General features: G+C 41.1%; 1 protein-coding gene and 1 long non-coding RNA gene across 2 annotated transcripts; one reads left to right on the top strand and one right to left on the bottom strand.

Annotated features, from left to right (window-relative positions):
* The first annotated feature begins 55 nt into the window (after positions 1–55).
* PSMA3 (proteasome 20S subunit alpha 3) lies at positions 56–12,863 on the top strand. The gene is made up of 11 exons (XM_069783164.1): positions 56–221; positions 1,082–1,164; positions 2,323–2,446; positions 3,276–3,377; positions 3,512–3,585; positions 4,154–4,226; positions 5,228–5,293; positions 8,801–8,847; positions 11,833–11,900; positions 12,045–12,109; positions 12,675–12,863. The coding sequence occupies exons 1-11, from the start codon at positions 201–203 to the stop codon at positions 12,717–12,719; spliced, it is 768 nt and encodes a 255-aa protein (XP_069639265.1). The 5' UTR covers positions 56–200; the 3' UTR covers positions 12,720–12,863.
* LOC138685377 (uncharacterized) lies at positions 6,608–26,430 on the bottom strand. Its single transcript, XR_011324603.1, has 3 exons — positions 25,606–26,430; positions 24,073–24,257; positions 6,608–6,902 (listed from the first exon to the last, which is right to left on the bottom strand). It is a non-coding gene; the product is annotated as an uncharacterized lncRNA (long non-coding RNA).
* Between the last annotated feature and the right edge of the window lie 119 nt (positions 26,431–26,549).

The following is a 26,549-nucleotide window of genomic DNA, read 5'->3' on the forward strand; positions in this document are numbered from 1 at the left end:
GATGTCAGCCCCGCCCCGCCCCGCCGGCTCCGAGAAGCGCTAAGAGAACGGCGGACGGCACCGATTGGCCGCTGCGAGGGCCAATGGGAACGCGTGTTGTTGGGCTGTCGGGAGCGTGAGCGCGGCCCGGGCAGGAGTTGTGTGTGTGTGTGTGTGGGGGGGAGCTCCGTCCGGCCGTGGCTGAGGGCGCCGCCGCCGCCATGAGCTCCATCGGTACCGGGGTGAGTGCGGCCCGGCCCGTGGGGTCCGGCGGTGAGGGGCGGCCTGTCGGTTCGGCCTCCTCGGGGTCCGGGCCCGGGCCGGAGCCGCTGCTGAGTCACTGCGGCCCGTTAGGGCGAGGAAACGGCGGGGAGCGGGGCCGGGGCGGCCGGGAGTGCCGCTGTGTGCCCGCTCTGTTCCGCACTCGGGGTTACGGTACAGGTCCGGGGGGGGGTCTGGGCGAGCCGCCTTGGTGGCCCTGGGGCCGGCCGTCACCTAGGGCCTGCCGCCTGCGAGCCCCGGCCTGCTGCCGCCTTCCCCCGCGGGCGTGGGCTCCTTCGGGGGGGAGGGGGGTGTGGGGAGGGCGGCTGCGTGTTTGCGTTTGGCCGCGGGTCCCTCGGCAGGAGGTGGCGGAGATCCTGCGCTCTCCTGCCTCTGGTCCTCAGCCACAGCTCTGCACTCTGTGCGGTGCTGAGCCTGCGGGGAGGGAGCCCGCCTCTGGGCTTTTAAGTACTTCAGATGTATTCCTGTTAATAAACACCCATGATTTCAAAAATTATGAAATAAATTTGAAAAGCACACAGAATGTTCCAGTAGGTTTTGAGGTTTGTGTAATGCACAGTGATTTCAGACCTGTGCAATGTCTGGATTGGTGGGGTTTGAAGTGTGGGTATATCCAGCGCTGATGCGATGACTTCTTGTAGTTGTTAGTGTTCACTTGCATCATTTGTTCGTGCATCTTATGTAAGGGGCCAGCCTGCTTCTGGTGTTTCATAGCCATCGGGTGTCATGTGGGTGACAGTCTTGCATTTTTAAATAACTAGACTGCTGAAAATACTGGGATATAACTTTTTTTTCCTGAGTAGTGTGTTTTCTTCTTCAGTACGACCTGTCAGCTTCCACGTTTTCTCCAGATGGCAGAGTATTTCAAGTTGAATATGCTATGAAAGCTGTGGAGAATAGTAGGTAAGATACAAATATCTGCATCTCTATGTTTGTTGGCCACTTTTAAAGCAGTGTGGTTGGACTAGACAAGCATGATGGCATTGCGGATAGAATTGTGGTGTTAAAATTAGTTCCCAGCAACTGTCTCCCTAGGCTCATTTTAGGAGACTTCCAGTTAAGTGTAGAAGTAGTATAATCACTTTCGCTTACTAGAAGTCACTTTTCATGTTTGCTAGGAATCACTTTTGCTTGCTAGAAACAGATGTGTTGTGGAGAGTGCACAGGAAGCCAGTAAACTTACTCATGTGTGTTAAGGGCAATAAAAATTCTATGCTTTGGGGCAAAATCTGATTGCAGGTCTCATTACTGCGTGTGAGGTGCTTAGCTGTTACGGTAGTAGAGCTGCTGTAGGAGTATCTAAAAGCCTATTTTATGGATGTGAATTGAGGCACTGAAAGACTGACATGCTCAGGGCCTCATAAATTTGTAACAACTTTATATGTATTCCTCAAGAAACTGAGGACATCCGAGTTCTGCTAAAGCTACATCAGCTTCTCTGCGAGTATCTGTCTTCCCTCAAGTATACACAAAGGAATGCTGTAAAGTGGAAATCCCAACTGCGCACTAGTGGCAGCAAGAGGATTGATTAGCAAGGCATGGACTGGATCACGCAAGTGTCTGATCGTAGCCACATGCTGCCAAATAAGGATCAGTGAAAGTATTTTGTGTCATGGTTCATGCCATGGTTGGTAATTTATGCCTGATGATGCACTTTTTGAGGGTTAGAGAAAAAGTTGTTGCATCTCCTAGATTAACAGTGAATTTACCAAAAGGAGAGGTTTAACAGTCCGTGGCTTTCATACTAGTATCCTTCAGCTTGGTGACAGGGCAGCAGCTGTGCCATCACTCCAAACAATGTCACCTCTGCATCTAGTCTGTTCAAAACTATTTGGGTCGGAACTTTTGGCACCCCCCTCCTCCTTTATTTAAGAAAATGTTTGTAGGTTCAGTGAGCTTTGGCTTTTCCCCCCCTTGTCTTTAATGCTAAAGTGGAGCTGTAAGAAATCTACTACTGGGGAAATTATGTCATTGTTTCTTGTATTTTGTTAATTCTCTGTTACATATTTTACGCTACAGTTCTGTTTCTGTGTGAGAAACTTAATTTATCTTGTCTTTCAGTACAGCAATTGGGATAAGATGCAAAGATGGTGTTGTCTTTGGAGTAGAAAAACTAGTTTTGTCCAAGCTTTATGAAGAGGGTTCCAATAAACGTCTCTTCAATGTCGATCGACATGTTGGAATGGTGAGGTGCTATTTAATATTTGTTTTTCATAAATTGAAAGGGACCCCCCTCAAAAGTAGAAATCTATGAATTGAAGAATCAATGAGAAGTGGATTAAGAAAGCAATGTTAATGTTTCTGTGTACAGAGTCAGAAATGCCAGCGTGGGTTTTTTTACTGTTTTCTGTAATTTATTCTTGATTGCACACATGTATATAAGTAAAACCCAAATTTAAAATGGAAGATATACATATTTTGAGGCTGTTTTAAATTTTTTTAAATGCTTTTCAGCATTCCAGTTGTTCAAACTTGAATGTAAATATAAATACAAGTGTTAAAGTGATAATTTTTTACACAGTTAACAAATGAGGTGTGTTAAGGGGAAAAGATGCCGCATACAAGATTCTCTTCTCAACAGTGTGGGAATCAGCTGAATTCTTTAAAGACTTGTGTATGGATTACTGGCTAATCCATAGTAGTGATATCGGGATGATATCAAGTGGTTGTTAACTGTGTGACAGAAATGCCTGAAACTAGCTGTCAAATCTATATTATATGAAGTATTGTTTGGGTTAGTGTAGTCATGGCAAATCATAAGACACTATTTAACATGAAGATAATTTTGGTTATTGATTTTCCTAGAGAAAAAATTCTTTTCTGTATTAATACATAATCATATTGACATGTTTCAAGCTTGTTAGCAGATGGCCAGTTGGATTGAATTCGCTTGTAGTGGTACACAGAATTCAGTAAATATCTCGGTTGAGTCACATAATTAGACTTTTGTTCATTAATTTTATTAAGTTATTGCAAGGTGTGTTTAGCCTAGCTGATGACAGTTCTCATTTCAGGCAGTAGCAGGACTTCTGGCAGATGCTCGTTCTTTGGCAGACATAGCTAGAGAAGAGGCTTCTAACTTTAGATCCAACTATGGCTATGATATTCCACTGAAGGTAAGAAATGGGTGCAGTTCACTCAGATTTTTTGGCTTTCTCGGTCTTGACACGGAGAATTAAATTTTATTACTTGAGGTTTACTTATTTCTGTAAAGAAGCATTTCCAATGTTCTTTTTCTTTTTCTGCTTAGCATCTTGCGGACAGAGTGGCTATGTATGTGCATGCATACACACTATACAGTGCTGTCAGACCTTTTGGTTGCAGGTAAGTCTTTCAAACATACCCATATTTGTAAGGATCCTTTGTTTCACAATTGCTGGAGTTATTTAGGTTGTCTAAAGTCTTTTTTTAAACTTGGAATTAGTAACCTACAAATCATCTCGTAAACAGATTCCCTTCCCTTTTTTTGTGTGTGTAAAACCTTAGGTGAAGAACTCAGATTTGCATAAGAGTATGCCAAGCCTCTATACAGGTTGCCAGTTTGTGCTCAAATTTTGAAGTTGAGGAGTTGATGCTATTAGATCTGTTGCAGTGGCGAAAGCAGAACTTTCCTCTGCAATCATCCTGCTTGCCCTGGCAGCTAAAGAGTAGGTTACAACTACTGTGCAGTTATAGTACAAAGGGACTAATAAAGGGAGATCTGCTGTCTAGTTACAGATAAGTAAAATGTTTCTGGCAGCTTGCAGGTGCTGGGCTCTCATGATAATATAATGTAGCAGGACAGTAGGAGTTTTGCTACAGGAAGAACATAGGGAACCTGAGGTGGTGTAGTCTCTGTAATTCTGTGTGGGCTGGTAGAAGAAATGTTTCTAATTCTACTTTTCTCATCCAGTTTCATGTTGGGGTCCTATGATGATGATGATGGTGCACAACTGTACATGATTGATCCATCAGGAGTTTCATACGTGAGTGTGTCAAAAATAATTCCATCTTGGCCTAAGTTCCCCTTTTAAAAGTTCCTTGTTGGGAAAATATTAAGTGTCGTTCCAAAAGAGCTGTTAATTTTTTCTCTTTTTGCCTGGGAAGATCTCTGGTGAATCACAGCTTAAAATGAACAGAGCTGGGTTTTGCTCGTTTGCGTGTTCTTCTAAACAGAGCTGGGTTTTGCTCGTTTGCGTGTTCTTGTTAAACACACGTTGTTTATTTCTTGGAAGTACAGTCTCTGAGAAACTAATTTAAAGCTTGTCTCTCAGAAATTTGGGAGTTCATTCCACCTGGCTATATCCAATGAAAAGTCCCATGCGCTGCCCCAAAAGGGCAAGTTTTGTAGTGATACCCCATTCACTACGTACTTTGGGTAAGAGAGAGCTTCAGATGAGAGGGCTGCTACTCTGACACTGGCTGCTAACAAGAAGTCAAATCAAAATAGATACTTTTGTTAATTGTTGTTAGTGCTGCCTCTTCGGCTGTGTATTACACACAGGATGATACACACTCACACTGTTCTGATTTTTTTCATTTTCTTTCAATATATCCAATACCATAACTGTTGAGGGAAATAGAAGTGCTTAATTTTTATGTGCTTATACTTCAACATGTTTTCATGGTAGGTGGGTTTGGGTTTTTTTGATCCTGTAGAACTATAGCATTCTAGTTTTCGATTTACCGTAATAACAATTAAAAAAAATTACCTATTGCAACAAATTGAGCAGAAACACCGTCCAGGAACTACTGAGCACTTCTCTTTTCTATCAACAGTGGTAGTACTTAATCTTCTAATTAGGTTCTATTCAACAATTTGGGAATGTGCCCCAAGAGAGAACAATACCAAGGTTTACTGGGTATAGCTGCCTCACTGTGTGAGTAGGGTGGGGGTTGTCATATGCTAAGTGACAGTAAGAACTGTAGAGGGCTTAGTATTTAATGAAATTTGTGTATTTTTTGTTTCTTTTTTTTTTTTTTCCAGGGTTATTGGGGGTGTGCCATTGGTAAAGCCAGGCAGGCTGCAAAAACAGAGATAGAAAAGCTTCAGGTATGATGTTACAGTTTTGTTGTGCTGTTTCAAGACAAATGCTTCTAGCTTATTACGTTACCTTTTTGGATGCCTAGAATATGTAAAGTACAGGAGAAGCAGATGGAGTATTTTCTTGTACACTGTAGGAGATGTTTTAGCCTCTATAATAGAAGTATTTCTCAAGTCTTGCCCCTGGCAATGGGTAATCCGTAGGGAGTGCACATGTTTAAAATGGGAAGCATAAACATACGCTCCCATGCATGCCAGCAAGCAAAGTCATTGAGTGAATATGAAAGTGTAACTAAGTTTTTCATTCTGAATTGCAACCTTAGGGCAGCATTGTACAGGGTGGTATATGTATTTCTTCCAAAGGTTTTAGATGATCCTTGTATTTTAAAAGTTGAAAAAAGCTGGTCTTGTTAAGGACAATGAGTGGAACTGCAGAATGCTGAACCACTGGAATGTTACGACTCTGAAAATGTAATGGAGAAAAATAAAATCCTTGCCGGGTAAGATAGTGTTCGTAGCTTGCTGTTACTGAGTGTAATACACCTTTCAAAACATCTTTACATGTCTGGTGAAAAGGACTTAGTGCTTTGAACACTAGGAAGAGTACAACTATACAGCACACCATCACTGATACCAAAAAGAGCTGTTTCTGTTCAGCATTTCCTGCTTGCACAATATTATACCTTCTGAAGCGTTACAGGAAAGTTCTGCAAGTGCACACCAAGAAGTTGTTTTGTAGCCTTCTGAAGAAGCCTGCAAGCAGTTGCCAGTGTAAAACTTGTCTGAGGGGAGAAGACTACTGAAATGTACTGAATTGTGCCTTAAGCTGATTTAGAATTATGTTAGAATCCGAAAAGACATCTGTCCTTCTCTTGTGTTTTAATGTCTGACCCCCTTGGAATTGGAGACAGTTAACATGGGACAACCCTGGTCTGTCTCATATAATTATTCTTTAGTACTCTGCTAGCATCTTATTTATGGTTTTGGTCTGCAGAAGTAGATCACAGCTGTTTGTGGAAAGGTTCACAGTTAATGTGGTTGTCACGCTTTCAAGAACAGTCTGTTGATGGTGCTGTAGCATCATAACTGAAAAATGACAGGAAGAATTACCATGTTCCTAGGCTTGCTTGATTCAGTCTTGAATCTGGTCAGATGCTTGAATACCAAATCAGAGGTAGGAAGCCTACAACATCATCTGATCTTGATACAGGAATCTTGGCATCTGAAAAATCGTAATTTCAATTGCCATGTGTGCAAATTGGCAGAAAGATAATGTTGGGTAATATATAATCTACCTCAAAAATTTCATTTTCTGTGCAGTACTGGGATTTTCAAAAACTTGTTTTATTGACTGAGTTTTTGTACAGCTAATAAGGGTGTGTATTGCTTGAATTTTACAGTAGAGCTGGTAAAATTTAGTACATGGGAACAGTGGTGTGCCTTATAGCCTACCTGCATTTATTTAATGGCTTGTTTGCAGAATGTCTTCAGTAATGCGTATGATCTTGTCACAGCAATGTGAAGCAAGTCCAGTCTTGCATGCCGATGCTTTTTGTTAACCGTAGACTGGGCAGGTTTCCAGGTCAGAGTTAATTGTGAAGAGGTGAATTTGTCAAAACTGAAATGGGAAAAAGATAGAAGTGCAAAAGCTTTTGTGGGGTGATACCACCTACATTAGCCTGTCAACTAAGACTTGTTCCTGTGGAAGAGATGACTACAGGTGTAAAGTAAGAGGCATGCAGATAGTCAGAACTTTAAACCTGCCTTACAGGTACTGCAGAGCAGATACTGTATCTGGCGGGGGGGCACAGTATGTGAAACCCTCATATGTAGCTGAGGGTGCAAGCAGAAAACACTGCATTGATCTGTTGCATCTTATACGAATGTCTGATAATCTTCAGCTGTGGGAAAACTTGTAGTCATGTGGAGAGTACTTGAATCTCTTGGTCTCTTCTACAGTGCTTCTCATGCAGCTCTGATGCTACGTACAACTCTTTGATATATGGACATAATCGTAATTAATTCCTGTGATAAACTGTTAGTGTTTACTCTTATTGTCTGCAGAATTAACATACCTGGGATAGGAAAAGGATAACGGCAAAAAATAAATTTATTTCGCTTTTCTCTTTTGTAAATATGCATGACAGTAGCAGACCAGTGAGTTTTCCTATTTGACTACTAACTTCATATGCATCAATATGCACAGCACTTTAAATGTTTGTGCGACCCAAGTTATATTTGCACGTGGCAGCCAGTGCTGTGTGTGTTACGGATCGAGTGTCACAAATGAACACTGGGGCAATGGGTCTCTGTCTGTTCGGGAAGCTCCTTGGGATGGGACTGTGATGGCATGTCTGTCTAACCAGGCATGGGCATTTCTTCTCTGGCCCATTGCTTCCCTGGGGGTGTGCTTCACCCCAGAGAGTGCTGTGACACTCAACATGAACAAAGGACTGTTGTTGTCTTAATTCCTTTACTACTGTCTCAAAACTAGCTTCTGTACTACGGCTTTGAAAACATTTTGAGAATTGGACAGAGATGGTAAAATACAATAATTAATGGATTACATTCTGAGCTCAGTGTAAATAAAGGGGAAAGAAAGAAACAACTTATTTTGAACTTGAAAATCATTTTATGCTAGGGAAAGTGTCAGTATAATGTGTAATGCATTGAACTGTATTTTGTGACTGACGTCCCATTGGTTCCAATGAATAATGACAGGTGCCTTTTTGCGAGAGCAGTATCAAAGGCTGATGTCTATCTGGTTTGTGCAAATGAAACCTTGAGAAAAGAAATGAGGCTAATCTTGTTTCAACCCTGCATTAATGAAATACAGTAGAATGTATTACTACTTCATACTCCAGAAGAGTTGACTGGCAAAAGATTTGACCTATAAACCATAAGTTTATTATGTCATGGAAACTGGCATGAGACTTTGTTTTGATTAACTGTGAAACTGTTGAAAGACTGTGATATAACAGTGAGAAAATAGAAAATGAGACGCTGGTAACAACCAGCTGCATGCCTGAGCAAGGTAACACTGGAACAATATTCTCCATGTAGGGCATTGCTTAAAAGTCAGAATTGCTTGCAGAAAATATTGGTAAGACCGAAAGTATTACTATACTACCTAGAAAGAATATGAATATTATACATGAAAATACAGTGCCTCCTCTGTATTGTACATGTGGTGATTTTATGTCAGTTGATCATAAAGCATCTAAGAACAAGTCAAGCTTTTACGATGCTAAGGTTTATCTGTTCAGCTCCTAAGCTTCCAGCTGATGAGTGCTTTAAACTTTCAGTTGTAAAATTCTTCACTGGAAGAATTACTTGCATATAGCAGGCTGAAAGACTCATCGTAGAGAATAAATTTAGTTCTTCTCTTAACTTTTTGTCACTTTTATCACTAGTGAACAGTAAGCTGATTAGGCATGCGTGCAGCCACTCATGTTCTGGCCTTGTGGAAATGGAAACCAGTATATTCTCTTAAGCTGTGTATTTTTTTGTCTACAGATGAAGGAAATGACCTGCCGTGATGTTGTTAAAGAGGTTGCGAAAATGTAAGTCTCCAACCTGTTTTTCCAGCTCAACAAAAATCTGTACTGGTGAGCTTGCTATAGTTTCAAACTGAAACTATTCCTTTTAAACTGGGTACCAGGTTTCATTTCTACTAGATGAGTGCTCATGCTAACTGTAGTATCTTCTACTTTTAATATTTTTTCTCTTCTTGTGAGATGAGGTATGCTACTCAGTACTGAAAAATGCTGAAGGATGTGAGAAGTATGCCTTTTGATCTCATCTGCTACTTCTTACAGGTGCAACTTGTAGCACCCGTGGATTAAAGGTTACACTGTCTGAATACAGTCACTGGTTTTAAAATACATAAATCAGGTGACAGATGGGGGAAACTCCTTGGTGTCCTGATTCTGAAGAAAGAGCTGTACGCTTTGTTACACAGATTGAACAATGAACTGGTGCTTCGGACATTAAGTAGCAGTCCAGAAATGGAGCAGAGGTCTTTGACCCAGCCTTCCTATTTGCCTAAAAAAAGACTCAAGTGCTTAGGAAAGAAGCTAAGTATAACTCTTTGTTTAAAGATGTGTATAGGGTATAGCTGGTCTCATTTAAATGATAAAGCTTGATACCACATGAAAAGACTGGAAATATTTAATTTGCTATTTACTGATGCAATTTAGCAGAACACATCAATGATGTGATCGCCTGTAGTCACTAATGCTATCCCAATCCCACAAACTCTATGTGAGGATAGTGTATTTACAGGAAAAAAAAAAAGGTACCATTCAATAAGTCATGTACTAGAGAGGGGAAAAAAGGTACCAGGAAGAGAGAAGACTTTCTGCTAGGTAGAGCGTGAATTGGCCAGTAGTAAGCTACCTTGAAAATACTTTGTGAATTAGTATCTCTTCAAACAAATACAAGTATCCTTTCAGGTATCTACAATGCTTCATTTTAATGCATGTGTTCTGTGCTTGTCACAAAATTAATAACCTGCAGCTGCAAAATGGTAATCTCCAGTATTTTATGGCTATGGCTTAGAAGGATATAAGGAAGTAATAAATATGCTTCTGTCATTGGTGTTGCAGCATGTGAGTTTATTTCAGAGTTTGTGTCTGAGGCTGTCATGGCAGCAGCTACAGGAAAGAATTTGTGGGATCTCTCTTGTTGAAATCTAGCAAGGACCTCAAAGCAGTTCTAAAATGGCACAAATAAGTCACAGATTTTCAAATAATGAGAAGACTTCTGTTCTCTAATTCTGCCTCACCTCAAAACTTAACAGCAGCTCTAGATATAGTTCTGTTTTTCAGCTCAAATTCAGCTCCTTAGTAGTATTTAGCAAGGTTGCAAAGATTTTAATCATTTTTTAACCCTAAAATACTAGCTGGAGTCCAGAGTAATGATTTCTTCAAGAGCTTATAGTGGTATGCTTTATTGCAAAAGGCTTGTAAACAGCTGAACACATTAAGAAAGGCCTCTAGATCGTCTTAGGCAATGATCAGTAAAGTCCAGTCTAACAGGGACAGAAGGGTGTCAGAAGAACATAAGCATATAGTGACATTTCCCAGGACACCAATGTTAACTTTGTTCTTTATATTTGTTTCACAATACTTTTATCAAACTTTAATTGGAAGTACTTAGTGTGGTGCTGAAGGTATCCTTCCTTCCCCCACTATCTCCAAGTTTTCTATGTTGGCTAGAAATAGCTGGTATTTTTCAGCTTTTGTCTTACTAATGCTTTCTGAAACAAACTAAGGAATACAACCTTCTGAACAAGTGAATCCACAAGTTATTATATGTTCTACTATTGTTTTGAGTGTATGTCTGAACTCAGGGGTGTTACGGTTTGTTTACGTGTTGTGCCACTGAGGACTGAAAACTATGATGCAGTCAAATCAGTATTGCTATTATAGTGTAACATTTATCCCATGGACTAAGGAGTGATTTTACTATTCTGGATGGTACTGCATATGCTGTGATACCACTTTTAGCTTAAGTGCTGATTACCATCACGTTTGCCATAAGCATGGCAGTCTATATGGAGATCTATGTACAGGCTTCTAATTAGACACAAGATATTACAGTTCAGGGATTTAGTCTTAAGTGTAAATCGAAATAAGATTTACAGAAGAAATATAGGACACTCCTAACTGTATTGCAATGATGACATAGCCTTGGTTTTGCACTATTTGAATCTTAATGTTTGTTCTAATTAGGTGTCCTGGTTTTGGCTGGGATAGAGTTAATTTTCTTTCTAGTGGCTGGTGTAGTGTTATGTTTTGGGTTCAGTATGAGAAAAATGTTGATAACACACTGATGTTTTCAGTTATTGCTAAGTAGTGTTCATACTAAGTCAGGGATTTTTCAGCTTCTCATGCCCAGCCAGCAAGAAGGCTGGAGGGGCACAAGAAGTTGGGAGGGGACACAGCCAGGGCAGCTGACCCCAACTGGCCAAAGGAGTATTCCATACTGTGTGACGTCATGCCCAGTATATAAACTGGGGGGAGTTGGCCAGGGGTGGGTGAATCGCTGCTTGGGAACTAGCTGGGCATCGGTCGGTGAGTGGCGAGCAATTGCATTGTGCATCACTTGTTTTGTATATTCCAATGCTTTTATTATTATTGTCATTTTATTATTGTTATCATTATTATTTTCTTCCTTTCTGTTCTATTAAACTGTTCTTAACTCATAAGTTTTACCTTTTTCCTTCCAATTCTCTCCCCCATCTCACTGGGGTGGGTGGGGGAGTGAGTGAGTAGCTGTGCGGTGCTTAGTTGCTGGCTGGGGTTAAACCATGACATTAGGATAACTGGAACATCTCAACCTGCATCTTAACTGTAATCATTTAATCTGGTGTTATACTAGCAATTAAGCCTGGAAAATTCTCTCGTGGTTTTTTTGTGTGTGTGTGTGGGCAGGAGAGAAAGCATGGGGAGAGTACTTCAACAGAAGAAATCCGTGAAAGGAAGAAAGTATATTTAGCCTATTGATCAATCTGTTCTAATCTGTACTTTCTCTGTTCCTTCCAGAATCTACATAGTTCATGATGAAGTAAAGGATAAAGCTTTTGAGCTGGAACTCAGCTGGGTTGGAGAAAGTAATGCACTTCTGTAATTTCTATAAACACTATAAAAAATTTATAACTTTCTGTAACTAAAGTAAAACATTGATTCTTAACTTCACTCTGTATGTTAAGGTCTTTGTGTGAATTCCACTTAAGATGTACTCTTTTTATTGGCAGTAACCAATGGAAAACATGAAATTGTTCCCAAAGACATCAGGGAAGAAGCAGAGAAATATGCCAAGGTAAGGTCTGATTTTGGTGTCATCTCAGTGCTCCACTTGACAGGCACGTCTAGAGCACAGGGAACTAACTGAAGGTTAGGCTTCTACTGTTGTGATGACTGGAATATGTGTAGTTACATGTATCACTTCAGTGTTAGCTGATGTTATTCTGAAGGGAGAAGAGCAAAGTTTACGGCATAATCCAGTGTTAGTTTTCTTTCAAGAACAGTGTAATTCAGCAGGCTTGCACAGGTGGCGTGCTTCTTCAGAAGTAACTGTATTAACTTTTCAACAGTGGGTATGAGTGAGTAGGAGAGGTAGTAAGTCATGTTGCCTAGAACAGTTTTTAAAGATAACCAGCTGGAGAAAGTTAGACTTCCAGCATTTAACAGCTTTGCTTTTGTTCTAAAAGTAATGATGGTGCTCAGTATTACCTCCTAAAGATATGAACTAGCCTGCTGAATACAAGGCTTTGGACAGATTGAGAGGATTGTGAAACTACAGCAAAACTCATTTTGCTTATTATAGGCTGAATTATAAAACAACTGTTAAGATATTTTTTTAATTAAACTTTTTTTTAAAATAGGAATCTTTGAAAGAGGAAGATGAATCAGACGATGACAATATGTAACACATTGTTACTTCAAGACAAGTTCAACTTTTCTTAACTTAGAACAGGTTTGTTTATAATGTATTAAGCATGGGATGCTACTATGTATTTGCTGGAAGAAACTGAGTGACCAACTTGCACTAATAAATTTTCCATTTTACTGTCCATTAGCTTTTATTTCAAAAGAGTATAGGCCAGCATCATTAAGAAGCAACTGTACTCTGTATCAAAACAGACATTAAGAAGGAAAGATATTATCAGGCTGGTGTTGCTGCTGCTTACTACAGCATTCCATCTGACCCAGGCCAGGTACAGAAAAACAATCTGCTTAAAAATTTGACAAGTCTTTTGTTTATACTGCAGAGTTTAATATTAAAAACTAGTACTTGGTTATTCCTTGGTTAAGCAGTATCACGATTTGCAGTTCCTTTGTAGTGACAGTCTGCGATGTCTCTTGGCAGAAAAGATAAGAACAGACCTAAGTGTAAAACAGCTGTTTACAGTTTTAAGGTGATGTGCACAGCTGATGGCTCCAAACAGCCTATATAACAAGCAAGAGTTCATGAAAAGGAATTCTAATCAGAAGTATTAAACCTAGGCTTATTTGAAGAGTAGGAGAAATTAAAAATGAATTCAGTTTAAAATAGTCCTTGTGTTAAGTTCTAAAGCTGAGATCTATTAAGCAATGTATCTGGAATTAATGCTTGAAGAGCTAAACTATTTCTAAACAGCTTCATTCAGGTTTAGTTTCTGAAACAGCTTTATCACCTGTTGACCTTTCTAGGAGCTGAAAACAAGCTTTCCTGCTTTCTTTCCCCACTTCCTAGGAAAAAAGACTGTCTATTCTAGTCACTTCAAAGTCTTGAAAGACAAGGTAACAAACCATTCTGTTCACCACCTTAAAACTCAGTTAAAATTGAAGTCTTGTTTGTACATGCAGTTAAAATTCTATTGGTCATCTTAATCTGAAATGCATATTTTTCTGATGACTCAAACTCCTCAGCTTTAGTACTACATGCTAGTGATCACCAGCCCTTAAAACAAAAGCTTTCCCTTACAGGTTTGTGGGGTTTTTTTATACAGTTTTTTCCTTTTGAAAAAAACACCTGGCCTTCTACAGTCTCTTTTCTAATGGGATTACAAGATACAAGTTCTACCTCCTTGTTGTGACAAAGGAAAGTCACTAGAGATAGATGGGTCTGTCTTGGTACTTGGTGACTGTCTCAGGTTTAAGCCTTAGCTGCAGTCTAGCTACCTAACTCTTGCCTCTCCAGCTGAGCATAGCTTTCAAAGGCTGCTGGAACTCTCTCCATCGGGCCTGCCTGAGCCAACATTAACCATGACTGTGACAGGCAGCCTCTTCCAGTGTTTCCTCCTGAGGCAATAGTATAGCTGTTACACTGAGTCAGCCTTTAGTTCTGTGTTGCATTTCTCCAAACTGAATCTCCTACTGAAGTTTACTGCTGATTCAGCTGTTTGAGTCATTAGTGACTGCCAATCAGGAAACTCTTCAGCACTCTGAACATTAGCTGAGGGCTGACCTTTCCATCCTGCAGAGAGTCTACTTGATTCTCTTTGTCTTTATTCAACACCTGAAGTGTTGCTGACAAACTGCTAAATGGAAGTTAAAAGCTATCCATCCAATCCTTTCAGTGACAGCCATTCAGAATTAGGGACAGGAAGTATAAACAGTTACAGAAGTCAGGCTTCAGGGTTAAATGAGAAGAGCAAGAATAGTTGTATATATTTACAAGATAAAGTGGAAGGAAGATGTTCCACAGTATGTCAGAAGATACAGGCAGGAACAGAACCACCTACTTGCTTATTCAGAATTTCCAAGTTGCCATGGTCTCTAATAAGTAGCTATCTAAAAAGCTCCTTTGAAGAGCATGCTCTGATTTTTTGTTTGTTGTGGAAAGGCATAAAGTCCAGTGAGAAACAATTCAAGAGTATGTGCATTTTGCAGTGGGTAGTAGTACAGAACAGAGTGCTGCACAGCAGTCTTCCCTGTCATGGCAACATGTAGTTAAACAATACCAAGGTGACTATTACTGTCAAGTTCTTTTCCAAATTAAGTTATCAGAATGTAGGCTCAACCTGTTTGAGACTTGATCTTTACCTGTGGTAAGGAAAAAAAAATCCTATTACTTTCATTTCCATTAACTGCACATGGAGAAAGAGGAAAAATGAACATTAGAATGGGGGGGAAAAAATTGCATTGATTCAGTAGGGGGTGCAAGGAGGAAAAAAGCAGGAAAATACTAAATAAGCTGTTTTAGTATAGAAATTTCCCTTAACTTTACAAACAGAAAGCTAACAGGCTTCTATTTAATCTGAAATTAAGCATTGCTACCTTTTAACAATAAGGCCTAGGGAACACTGGAAAAGATTTCTAGTCCAGAAGGACTCTCATTTCAACAGAAAGACTACTGCAAACTCCCCATTACAGCTATTTTTGTAGCCTTAACCTAGTTGCAGTTCCAACTGGGATAGCCGATGAGACAAACCACATTGCATTTAACAAGTAACTTACTAATTTGAAGCTAGTTACTTAAGAATACTTAATTATACATTTGTGCAGTAGCCATCAAAATGTTTCACTAAGTTAGTCCACACCTGATAGGCTAAATGCCAACTTTAATGAATTTTGCTACTGAGAGTTACTATTTACTTGTTCCTGTGTCAAAGAGTAGAAGTTGAGCAGCGGAAGAAATCTTCCAAAAAGAAGGAAGTGGTTTACACAGCTACTCATGGCAACACTGACCACATAAAGACTTAGAAATGCAGTGGGACATGACAGCATTGTTAAACTTTGATTAAATGTTGAAGACCATGTTTGTTTTTCTAAATCTATAGAGCTGTCTGAGGCAAATAATTTGGTGAAAGCTAAGCTCCAGAAGGGCTCAAGCTGGATCTGAGATTATTATTTAAGTGAGGACCAGATCTGTTACAGAACAAGAGAAAAGAATATTAAATCTCAAGAAAAAAAAAAGCGCTTACTTCTAGCAGAGGCTCTGTTGTAAGTACAGGACTAGGGGAAAAAAAAAATAATCTAGTTGTATTGTAGATACTCCCTTACCCTCCAGTCTTAAACAATATCTAGGAGGAAGAGTTTGGTTTAAGCCCAGAGGCCAACAACTGATCAGGTAGCTAAACCACAAGATTTGAAAGCTTCCACCAGTCAAGTCTCCTGTAGCTTCAGCTGTGGGGCATGTCTGGAAAAAGCGTGTATACTCAGAGTCTGCAGAGGTGATGCTCTAGAAGAGCTGTTCCTTGAAACAAAGAATATCACATGCACCTACTTAAGTCTTATTACTTTTGAGTAAGCTCACTCAGAGTAGTGAGTCTCTTAACATGCCAAGGGACTAGGGCAGCCCAGTTTGGCTGACTTGATTCAGAGCTCCATGCAACATATGCAGGCTCAATATGATGGCCCTAACAGCAGCAGTCTGTGACAGTGACCTCTGAAGGCTCCCAGAACTAGCCTTCAGCAGCAGAGGCAGCCTGCTTTCCTACACAAGTAGGGCTTGGATCCCCTTCCCTAAAACTAGCTTTTATAATTGGCCTGAAAATGTTCAATTATAACTTCAGAGTAACATTGAAACATGAAAATGAATTGCAAGACTAACAAATGGGCAGGGTAAAAGTTTCTGTATCAGAGATCTGAGCAAAAGGTGATTCTTCACAGTCTCATTTGGATTGTTTCTGCCCAAAGCTCTGGGAAGTTTCAGTTCTGAAGATCTCAGAAGAAGCATAATTAGCCCATACCAAGCAGCACTTCTTGCTTCAGGCTCGACAAGTAACCTACTTAGTCCAGACTGTAGCCATTTATGGGAATACATAATAGAGCAGAAAGTCAAATACCCACTTGGAATGCGTAACTGCAGTTCTTGCCATGCTGAAACGTTTTACGTTCCGAGTTTTAATGGCATGTGCTGTTGCTTAAGAACCACAGCACAGGCTTTAACAGAACACCAGAAAGTAAGACTATATAGACCACCTCATCTCTTAGCTTAAAGTCATCTCTCCACCGAGTATTTAGAAATACATAGATCCAACAATTACACAAGAGTAGGTTGTACAGTAAGATGCTTCCTCTTCCTTTAAGTCTCATACATCCACTGACTGTTACTCAGCACCTGATGAATCACTACTCTGATATTTAATAGGACTGGATGTGTCACATTCCCTGTTATAATTAGTCAGCAAGTCCACATACAGAAGCCTTGTTAAAGAGAATTAAGAAGGGGTCTATGGTGAACTGCAGATGAAAAAAAAATTAAAAAAAGCTCCAGTATCTAGTTTACTTACATACATCTCCATGACTGCACCAGGACAGATTTCAGAATATCCTACTGGGCTTGCAGAGTTCAAAAATCAAGATTAGGCTACTGCATCAGGATAATCAATTTTTACTGTTTGTACTACCTTTACATGGCTGTAAAAATTACTGCTTTGGATAATACCTTCAGTACAACTGACTAGTACTGCTGATGAAATTATGGTAACACTGAGCTGTTGGAAGCTCACAGAAGAACAGCTCATAGCAATAACCCATATGTAAAATTTCCTGTGTGGCAGATATCCCTAAGGCTAGTTCCAAAAGAAATACTACAGATCTGTATTTGGTGCTGACTCTCAGAAAGGAAACATTTCAAACAATTTGTCTGATGCAGATCTGAAGTATGCCAAGCATCAGCTCATTTGTTACTTCCTTCTCATCACCAAAAATAGCTTGATGGCCTGAGGTTAAAAGCTCCACACGCTCAAAGTGTGACTGTCCATACAGACGCAATACTGTTTGGGATGCTATCTGGCTGTATAGTCCAAGTCACCCTTAAGGAAGGAGATTTGGAATAACTGCATATGCTGTTTTGCAAGTCTCTTCCCTAAGATAAAACTGTAACCATAGAAGGGAACATAAAACAGTGAATTCAACAATGCATCCTAAGCATTTATCAGCTGGAAGATAATCATGACCTTAAAGTGCAGTTTCATGATTCTGAAGAGAAAAATAGTATTAGTTGTCATGACAATTTGGAGACCGTAACAGCACCAAAAATACAGTTTGGAGACTGTTCTCTCCCCCTCATTTTCTTCCTTCAGTTGCATATGCCTGTAAGAAAAGGACTAGCTTTTCTTCCACCCACCAGTTTTTCAAGTTAACATGCAGCAAGGAAGTTACTTTTACTGAAGAATTGAGAGCTATTTTGAGACACCAACTGCTTTGTAACTTTACATCATAGAAGATCCTGCTACCTATTATGTCTAATTATGCAGAGTTGCAGAAGAGGTAAGAGTGTAGCCTTACGGTTTGTCCAGTAAATACATTCTAGTATTTTGAGAACACGGGATCTACAACCAAGCTTAAACCAAGTCTCCCGTTTCCAGATGGACTAAGCAACCACCACGCAGTGTTCTTTCATCTTCAGTACATTGCTATTAAAGGACTCTGAAACAGTTGTTTAAAAATGGTTCTTACAAGTTGCTGTGCCAACCAAAAATGGACAACTAGAATAAAGCAGGCAGCAGCATTATAGTCCAAGCACATGCATATAATCAGATACAGGAAAAACTGAAATCCCCTGAAGTCTCCCCTAAAGACAGTGTAAGAACTACCCACTGAAAATACCATTTTAGGTGATGTGGTAAGACAAGCCAAGTAAGAGTTCAGAAAGAACATGGCGTGCTTTACTGCTGCATAAAGTTAGATATCATTCGGTATATGTATTGTCTACATAAAGATTCCAATTTCAGCAGATTAATAGTAGGCTCAATTACAGTAAATTCACCCAGAAGCCAATACATTCCAGACATGCACACACACACGAAAAACCCCAAACCCAAGTGATGTTTAAGTAAGTTTTTGGAAGTGAAATTTACTTTGTTTGCAGGGCTTTTAGAAAAGAAGGAAATCTGCTAATTTCATTATTTTGGGGAAGGACAGAGACCTATTAGATTAGACTACATTAACAGGTGCCAAGAGCAGGGAAGTGCTCAATGACTTTAACAGAATGCTTACATAAAGCTCCATTTCAGCTCTAATTCTAGGTGTTTCCACAGTCTACAAAGCACACCACTTGAGAGGCTATTTTTCCCAACACTTTTCTGTATACCTCGGGAATAGAAACAAATCTGAAATACTGTTTTAGGAGGCAGAATCAAAATGTAGCTTAATGTGTTTCCTGTCAGTCAGTTGAACGAGCAACTACTTTCCCCAGTCAAAACCTTGTTTCTGTGCTCATACCAGTTTGTCCCCCATTGCACTGCTTGCAAGGAGGAGATCACTCCCACACTAATAAAAGATCTTTCATTGATCCAGAATAATTAAACTCTCCAAAAAGACATGTGTTTTGTTTTCTTTCAGAGTTCTGGATGTCACACAACACAGCTCATTTCAGTGGTTCTGATTACAGCTGTAGTGGTGTAACTAATGGGGTGACAGACTACACAAACACACTGCAGGGGAAAGCATATCCCTGAAGGTACACACCTCCTGCTAACAGTAGTCTTGCAATTAATTCACAGGTTAAGTGTGCATTACATAGTGTTGATTGGTCAACTAACTCCCTGGCCACTTGGAAATCAGCTACCTGTAATAATATCCTCCAAACAATATACACAAATAAAAAGTGTATTTTGAAAAAGGCAACTAAGTAGGAAAAAATTCAGCATTTAATCACTGGCCAAACTGTAGATTCTCACTAACAGCAGCTACTTATAGCTAAAAACATTTAATTCAAAAGATTGAGGGCAATAATACTTTTAAAAAAGAATCGATACTGACCAACTGCAGTCTTGCTAGCTGAGGCTGAAAAGTAAATGATTGAAGTAATCTGGACAAGCAAAAGCCCTAGAAGAAAGGCCATGTAACCACTGCCTTCACAAGCTTTCTTTTGCTGAGCAACCATGCTTTGCAGAAGCAGTGCTTGCTGCTTTGTGCTAGCCTGCATGCTGTTGGTATAGTCCCAATGCAATTGGATCATATTGCTCTACCACCTGTATCTGTAACAAGCAGTCATTGTAATCAACACCTTATCAGTGCTGACAAGCTGGAGTGACACCTATGCTGGCAGATGGACCATGTCCAAGGATTCACCATCAGTATCAGAACCCTATTTTTTATCTCTACAGGTATGGAAAGATATATTTTAGTAAAAATCCAAACGAAGCAAGCCACTTACCAGTGTCTGAAAAAGCTTGTGTATGTGAGGACATAGCTCTTAACAGCTTTATTTCCTTCTTGTACTTTTTAACGTGGCTACTTCTGCAGCATGGAGTCTTATCTGGGCTGGCGGGAGGCGGGGGGGGAAGCCTTCCCAAGATACAAACTAGCAACAGGTACCATAAGGGAGGAAGATTCTTACTTTAGGTTGGCCATGACAGATCACTCAAAACTACTGAAAAAAGAAGAAAACCCTGAATCTACTAACACAGATATTGAGAAATTAATCCAGAGTTAGTTCTCTTTGCCGAAGTGAAACAACAGCCTATTTCAGCTCTCCAACATCAGCAGCAATCAACAGCTTAGATAGGGATAGCATGAGACACCTATTCAGTATACATTTACTCCCAGTCTGGTATCACAAAAGGCTGAAAAAGTAACCACACTGTTGCTCCAAAGTAGCATCAGAAGTTAAATATTTAAGGAGGAATACCTTCTATTTCAGAAGCTTAACTTACTCAGAAGAATGCAGTAAGGTTCTTCAAATACAACCTCACTTAAAAGTTAAAACTTTAAAGATATTTTCTCCTGTTAGTTTTCATGGCAATGAAATATGTCATTGCCACTCCCAAAACCACATGGTTTTTGCATTCAAGTTGTACCCTGTATGTTTGATTTAGATGGGAGGTTACTCAAGCAGTAGTATTTATAAACAAGATTCAACTCTGTTAAGAAGAATACAGACTATTTAGAGATTCAGATGCAAGTTTCAAAGTTTTCAACTTACATTTATTTCAGGAACACTAAAACTGTTATTTTCTCTGTAGGCTGGTGACTGACTATATTTACACAGAAAACCACTCCCCCAATCCTGTAGAAAAAACCCATCTCTTCTCACCTTGAAAGATCAAAACTTCCACAGATAAAATGTTTACATCGCTAATAATGTCTACAGCTCAGAAGCCAGGAAAAAAGCTGCATGCTGTGGAGATAATTTGGAAGCCAGTTAAAAAGTACATAGAGTTTTAAAAATTAAATTTTACAATACTGGAATGGCCAATGCACTAACGTAGCCCATATGTGTACATGCATAGGATACATTTCTAGTACTAGTGTCTTGTGCCTGTCACAAAAAAAAGTTATTAATAAAGCCTCAAACAGAAGGTTTGATTACTAACGACAGGTAGGTCTAATCCTTCACCTTTACTGCTGGCATTCAGAGACAAACTGTTACTTTGAAAAATATGTAAGGGTGCTTTCCTACCCAGAACAGTAATGAAACTCTCATTTGCCGTCAAGCATCTGCTTCAAGTTTTGAAAGACAGAATGATCACTTGGTTGTAGATGATGACAACCAAAGTCCTTTGCCACACCCAAATTAAAGCTGCTGTACAAATCTTCAGCTTCTCCTGTAGTACTGTGCGCTATTGTTTTGCAACACTGCACAACGTCCCCAATGTAGCTGTAATAGCCTCACTATTGTCACCAATGTGAACTTGCAGTCCTTAGAAATAATACAAGAAATTAACTGGATTTGTAATCAAATTCCGTATCTTGCATCCCTTTGCTAGGCAGCAGAAGAGAAATTAAACACCTATATTCAGATAATTTAACAGCACATGACAAAACATGCAAAAACTGGCTTCAGACTCCAATCTTAAGTAAACCCTGGCAACGGGCACCCTTCCTCCATAGTTGCTAAATTAGCTAACATTAATATTTGATACAAATATGTTAGCGATCATAATAGAAAATTACATACCAGAAAGAATAAAAATAGTCTCTCACAATACAGCTCTTACTCTGTCCAAACACAAGATTACCAAATCAGTCTTAAAAAAAAGGAACATTTTTACGTTTGGAATTAAAAGATTGCACGATACGTGCCAGAACACCCCCACACAGCTAACAGGCTAGAATGAAAGCAGCAGTTTTATCAGTTGAGAACTAAACCCTCTTCTCTTGGTGCTAGGCTGCTAATAACACAGATCAGGTAATGCATCACTGCACACATTTTGTAACACATGGGACCGTAGTTAAGATCTGCAGCCACAAAGCACAACAAAGTCTGGACATAGTTTATTCAGTAAAAATGGGACTACTTCTCCCTGGAGGTCTCTGAAGCTGCTAACAAGAGCTACTCTGACAAGCGGAGCACATCATTTCACTAGCGTTACTGGAAAAAGCAACTACAAAGTGAGTATTATTATTAGCCGCAGAGCTGACAGGAAACCCAATCTGAGATTTTTTCCTCACACAAATATTTATGACAGAGTACTCTATGTTGTAAATATTTTCATGATTATTCATATCCAGAAGAGATACTGCACTGCTGCAAAACATACCCGTACCAGATTCAAGAAACCACTACTAAACTCTCCAGTGGATATAATGAACTAATTCAGGCTTCCCAAGGGTTGCTAAACTTTGTGTCTTCTCCAGCAGCAACACTGACAAGGAAATGATGAAAAACAGCATGCAGAGTTATGTCTGAATAACTAAATATCCATTTTTCCAAAAATGGGGACAGGAATATGCCAGAGCTGGGGAAACTGTAGGTAAGCATTTAGCATTAACAGGTGTTCTTGTTTGGTTTTTTTTTTGTTCTCTCTCACACACACACAACAATAAATACGAAGGAACTTATTGCTGATAGTTGACAGTAAAGCACAATTTTCTCCATGACTAGGAAAGAAGGTTTGACCTTTCATTCTTACAATCCCACTATTACTGACTGAACTTTTCTCTTGTCAACTTCACATTTGTCAGGGTTTTTTTTCCTTCATACCTACACACTAACTACTTCACAACTTCCTACCACACTCTTGTCTGAGCAGTTTGCAATCACTTCGATAATAAAGCATTGTGGGAAGCATGCACATGACCTTTATTTGAGCAGAAACACAGCAGTTCCACACAGACAGAGGTTCTGAACTGCAAGGCAGATGCTTGCTCAACCACCACTGGAAAAGTGTTACCTATTTAGTTACAGAATAGAAACACCAAGGGGAAGAGCATTTAAAAAAAAGGAGAACTAAACACTTCAGACAAAAATAAAAAGCTAGAAGTCTCCTGAACATCTGCAAAGTCTGACAGTAGCATAATACGTCATTACATACAAAGAAACTCAGTGGAACATGAATCAATATTTTTACTATTTCTAGAATATTTTGGCTGTGATTGTATGTGTATTCTGAGTTCTTTTATCTACGTGTAAATGCAGCATGTCAAGAGCAATATGTGACTACTGAACAGAATTAAAACATCTTACTTATCCCAGAAATCTCTCTTCTCATTATTTTGCCTCTCTTCTCAAGGAAGCCACATGATACATTCAACAGCTTTATTTGGCTGCTACTTACTCCGCTCTTCTTATGAAGAACACTGCAAGATAGAGACATTCCTCTACTTGCCTTTTCCTATTGAGTGCCACATATACAGAAGACTTTGGGCAAAACTTCTGTATATTCTGCAACTAATACACCACAGACATTTTAAAATACATCATTATTTTTTCTAATTTACTTACAGCCATCACCTAAACTCTAGAATTACACATGACCAAAGATCAGTGTCATGCTTAGATTGCCTTTGATGCTTTTGTGTTTTGAAATTAAGAAGCCTTGTGCTAATTTGCACAAGCTAAGACCAAAATGCATATCCCCAGGTCAATCTCCTGTACTGCATCTACAAGACCTTTGGTACTAACAAAGTACACGTAACACAAGTACTGCTGCTTTGAACAACGATGTTAAAAGTTTTTCTATCTTATAGCATGTCTATTTGCAGAGAGATTAGATACTGAAAGGACTTACTATGATTGTCTGACTCTAGAGCTTCTAAAAGTGTTAACTTTGTAAAGTTAACAGAGTGGCTTATGATAAAGTGGCTCACAACAGAAAAGTCTGCTGCTCATTTCTTCCACTCATTTTAACTGTTTCCCTATAAGGGATCGCACTGGGGCATGGGGCACAGCCACAGGATCCAGTATAGGCAAGCTGTCTTGAAATCTCAGGGCTAGTTAACACTGACATACATTTTGGATGCAAAATTTCAATATCATGGCATAACTCTTGAGTCCTGAAGTTCCTGTTCCAATGAAAAGTTATTTTAAACCAAACTTAGACCCTTTTCTCCGGCTTGCCAAAAGCACAGCTTTTTCATTCCATTATACTAGACATCATCCCTAAGTTGTGTGAGCACGGTTACCCTGTTTGTTGGGCTGCCTAGCTAGGTGTTCTTAGGTGCTTTAAATGCCATACAAGAACAAGTCACCTCTCCTGCTGACTGGCTATAGAGAGTCCTTTTCCTCACAACAGCTAGACGGGTGATGTGCCATGAACTTCCTAAGCATGCCAGCTGTAACAGATACATCCACAGGCAGGATTTTTCTGCTAGAAATCAGAAACAAGACTGATTAGTTTTGTCACAAACTATTATTTATTGAATGGTACTATACTTAGTACAGAGATACAAATTGTGCCTCAAAAAAAGCTCACAATCTAAGTCATGATTTGGCCAATACATTCCACAGAGAGATTAGAAGTTCACATTCAGTGAATTTTTTAAGTTTTGTTAACATTTGGGTTAGATTTAATATATTCTAAACAACAGTTTGCTCTTCAGTTTATCCACTGCATAAAGTGGAACTACAACACAGAATCAAAGTTCCCTCAGCACTAAATGCCTCAAAACTTCATCCATTTTGTATACATCCTCAAGCACCTTTGTATTTACAACCCAGACCCAAACACCAGAACTCTAGAGCTACCCTCCCCCCCATGTTAGACATCTCCTGCAGTCAATTCTAAATATGGCTCCTTTGCATTATGCCTTACTAAACCTTCAGAGCTTATCTATAATATACACCACTGCTCATTAAACTCCCTAGAAAACCATCCATTGCTTGCTGCTTTCCAAAGCACCAGATTTAGTTAAAAAAAAAAAACAAACAAAAAAACCAAACCAAAAAAACCCCTCACCTTCAAACAGCACTTACAGGGAAACTACACCTAAACTAACAATCCATTTCTGTCAAATTAGCACAATGGATCTCTTAACTATGTTGATAGGCCCCTCAGCTCTTGCTCCAGATCAACCTAAGGTATGTCTTGTAGCTAAGAGCAAGCACTGTCAGACAGATGCTCATCACTTTGTGGAAAAACAACAGATCTGCATTACAGTCAACCATGGAGCAGATTTTAGGTAAGAAGTCAAAATGTGAAACGAATATTAAAAGATACGGTTTTATTACAGGCTTCAGTTCATAACTCCTATCTAGGAGTGTCAAAGCAGGCCTCCAAGACCAAATTCTCTCAGAGGACCTCTGACAGGTGCAGATATCCTGCCTTATAAGGCTGCACCTTCAGAGAGCATCTGTCACAGGCACGTACAAGACTACAATCTATCTCCCCCCACACACCCCCAAAAGCACTCAGCCCCATCACCACCACTCTTCCCCCGTCCTTGCTGCGTCTTCCTGCGAAGAGATGGCCTCAGCCGCCTGGCAGGAGGCCATCACTACCGCCAGCACCACGTGCAGAAGCGACCGGGCAGCAAGAGACGGTCACGTCCCCCTCCCCGGGTTTCACCCCAAAATGCGTCACGGGCAGCAGGGAGACGATTAACGGCGACGGAGCAACGCCTTCCTCCGAGGGAAGCGCAGCCACCCGCGTCCCGCCCGCACCGGCCGAGGGACCGGCGTGAGGGGAAGGCGGCACGGGCGGCGCCTGCAGCCCCTACCTGCAGCCCCGGCGGTGTCTCTGCTGGGGCGCTCGGCAGCCACCGCGGCGGGCGGGCGGGCCTGCCTCAGCACCGCTCCGGCGGGCTCCGCGGAGAGAGCCGCGGGGGACGGTCGCTGGCGGGTCCGCGCCTCACCGGGCAGCTCGGCCGGCCGACCGACCGGCTCCTCCGCGCCCTCCCGGCGGGCGGTACCGCCGACAAGCCGCCAGAGGCGCCGCCGCCCCTCCATGGCCGCCGCTTCACTTCCGGGTCCGGCCGGGCCCGCTCCTGCGCCATCGCCGCCGAGCGGGAGAACGGACGAGACGACGGCCGCGGGGGTAGGCCGCGGGGAAGAAACCCCGGCAGGAGGAGGCTTCCCGCCGAGCCCTTCAGCCGCTGACCCGCAGCCCCCCCGCCTCGCCGCCCCCCCGGGAGAGGCACCGGCCACTCCCGCTCCCTTCCTCCCGCGGCCTAAAATGGGAAAGAGCCTCACACAAAATGGCGCCGGGAGGCTGACCGCGGCGCATGCGCTCTGCCTGCCCCGGGCCGCCGCCGCCACCGCAGGACGCCGTCTCCGCCCCTCCCTTCCCTCCCTCTCTCCCGTCCCCGCCCCACCGCGTCTCCAAGAGACGGCCCGCACCAATCACATGGCTCCGTTGCTCTTCCTGTCTCCCGGCAGTGGCCAGTCACCGCGCCCAGAGCTACATCCGGATCCCGCTCCCGCCAATCAGCCGCGGGGGGACGCTGACTTCACTTCAACCTCCGCCAATCGGCTGGCGCTCCGAAGAGGCGCCAATCAAAAGTCATCTTGGCGCTACCTGCGTCGACGCCTGGCCAATGCCCTCTGCAGGCTTCCCTGTGACCAATGGGGGTGCTGTCCGCGGCGCCCAATCCGGGCGGGGCAGAGCCCCCGGGGCGTCAGGAGGGGGCCAATGGGAGTTCAAGCAGGACAGATTCTGCTCAAC

The sequence above is a fragment of the Haliaeetus albicilla genome, chromosome 5 (assembly GCF_947461875.1).
Source record: "Haliaeetus albicilla chromosome 5, bHalAlb1.1, whole genome shotgun sequence".
NCBI classification, from domain to species: Eukaryota; Metazoa; Chordata; class Aves; order Accipitriformes; family Accipitridae; genus Haliaeetus; species Haliaeetus albicilla.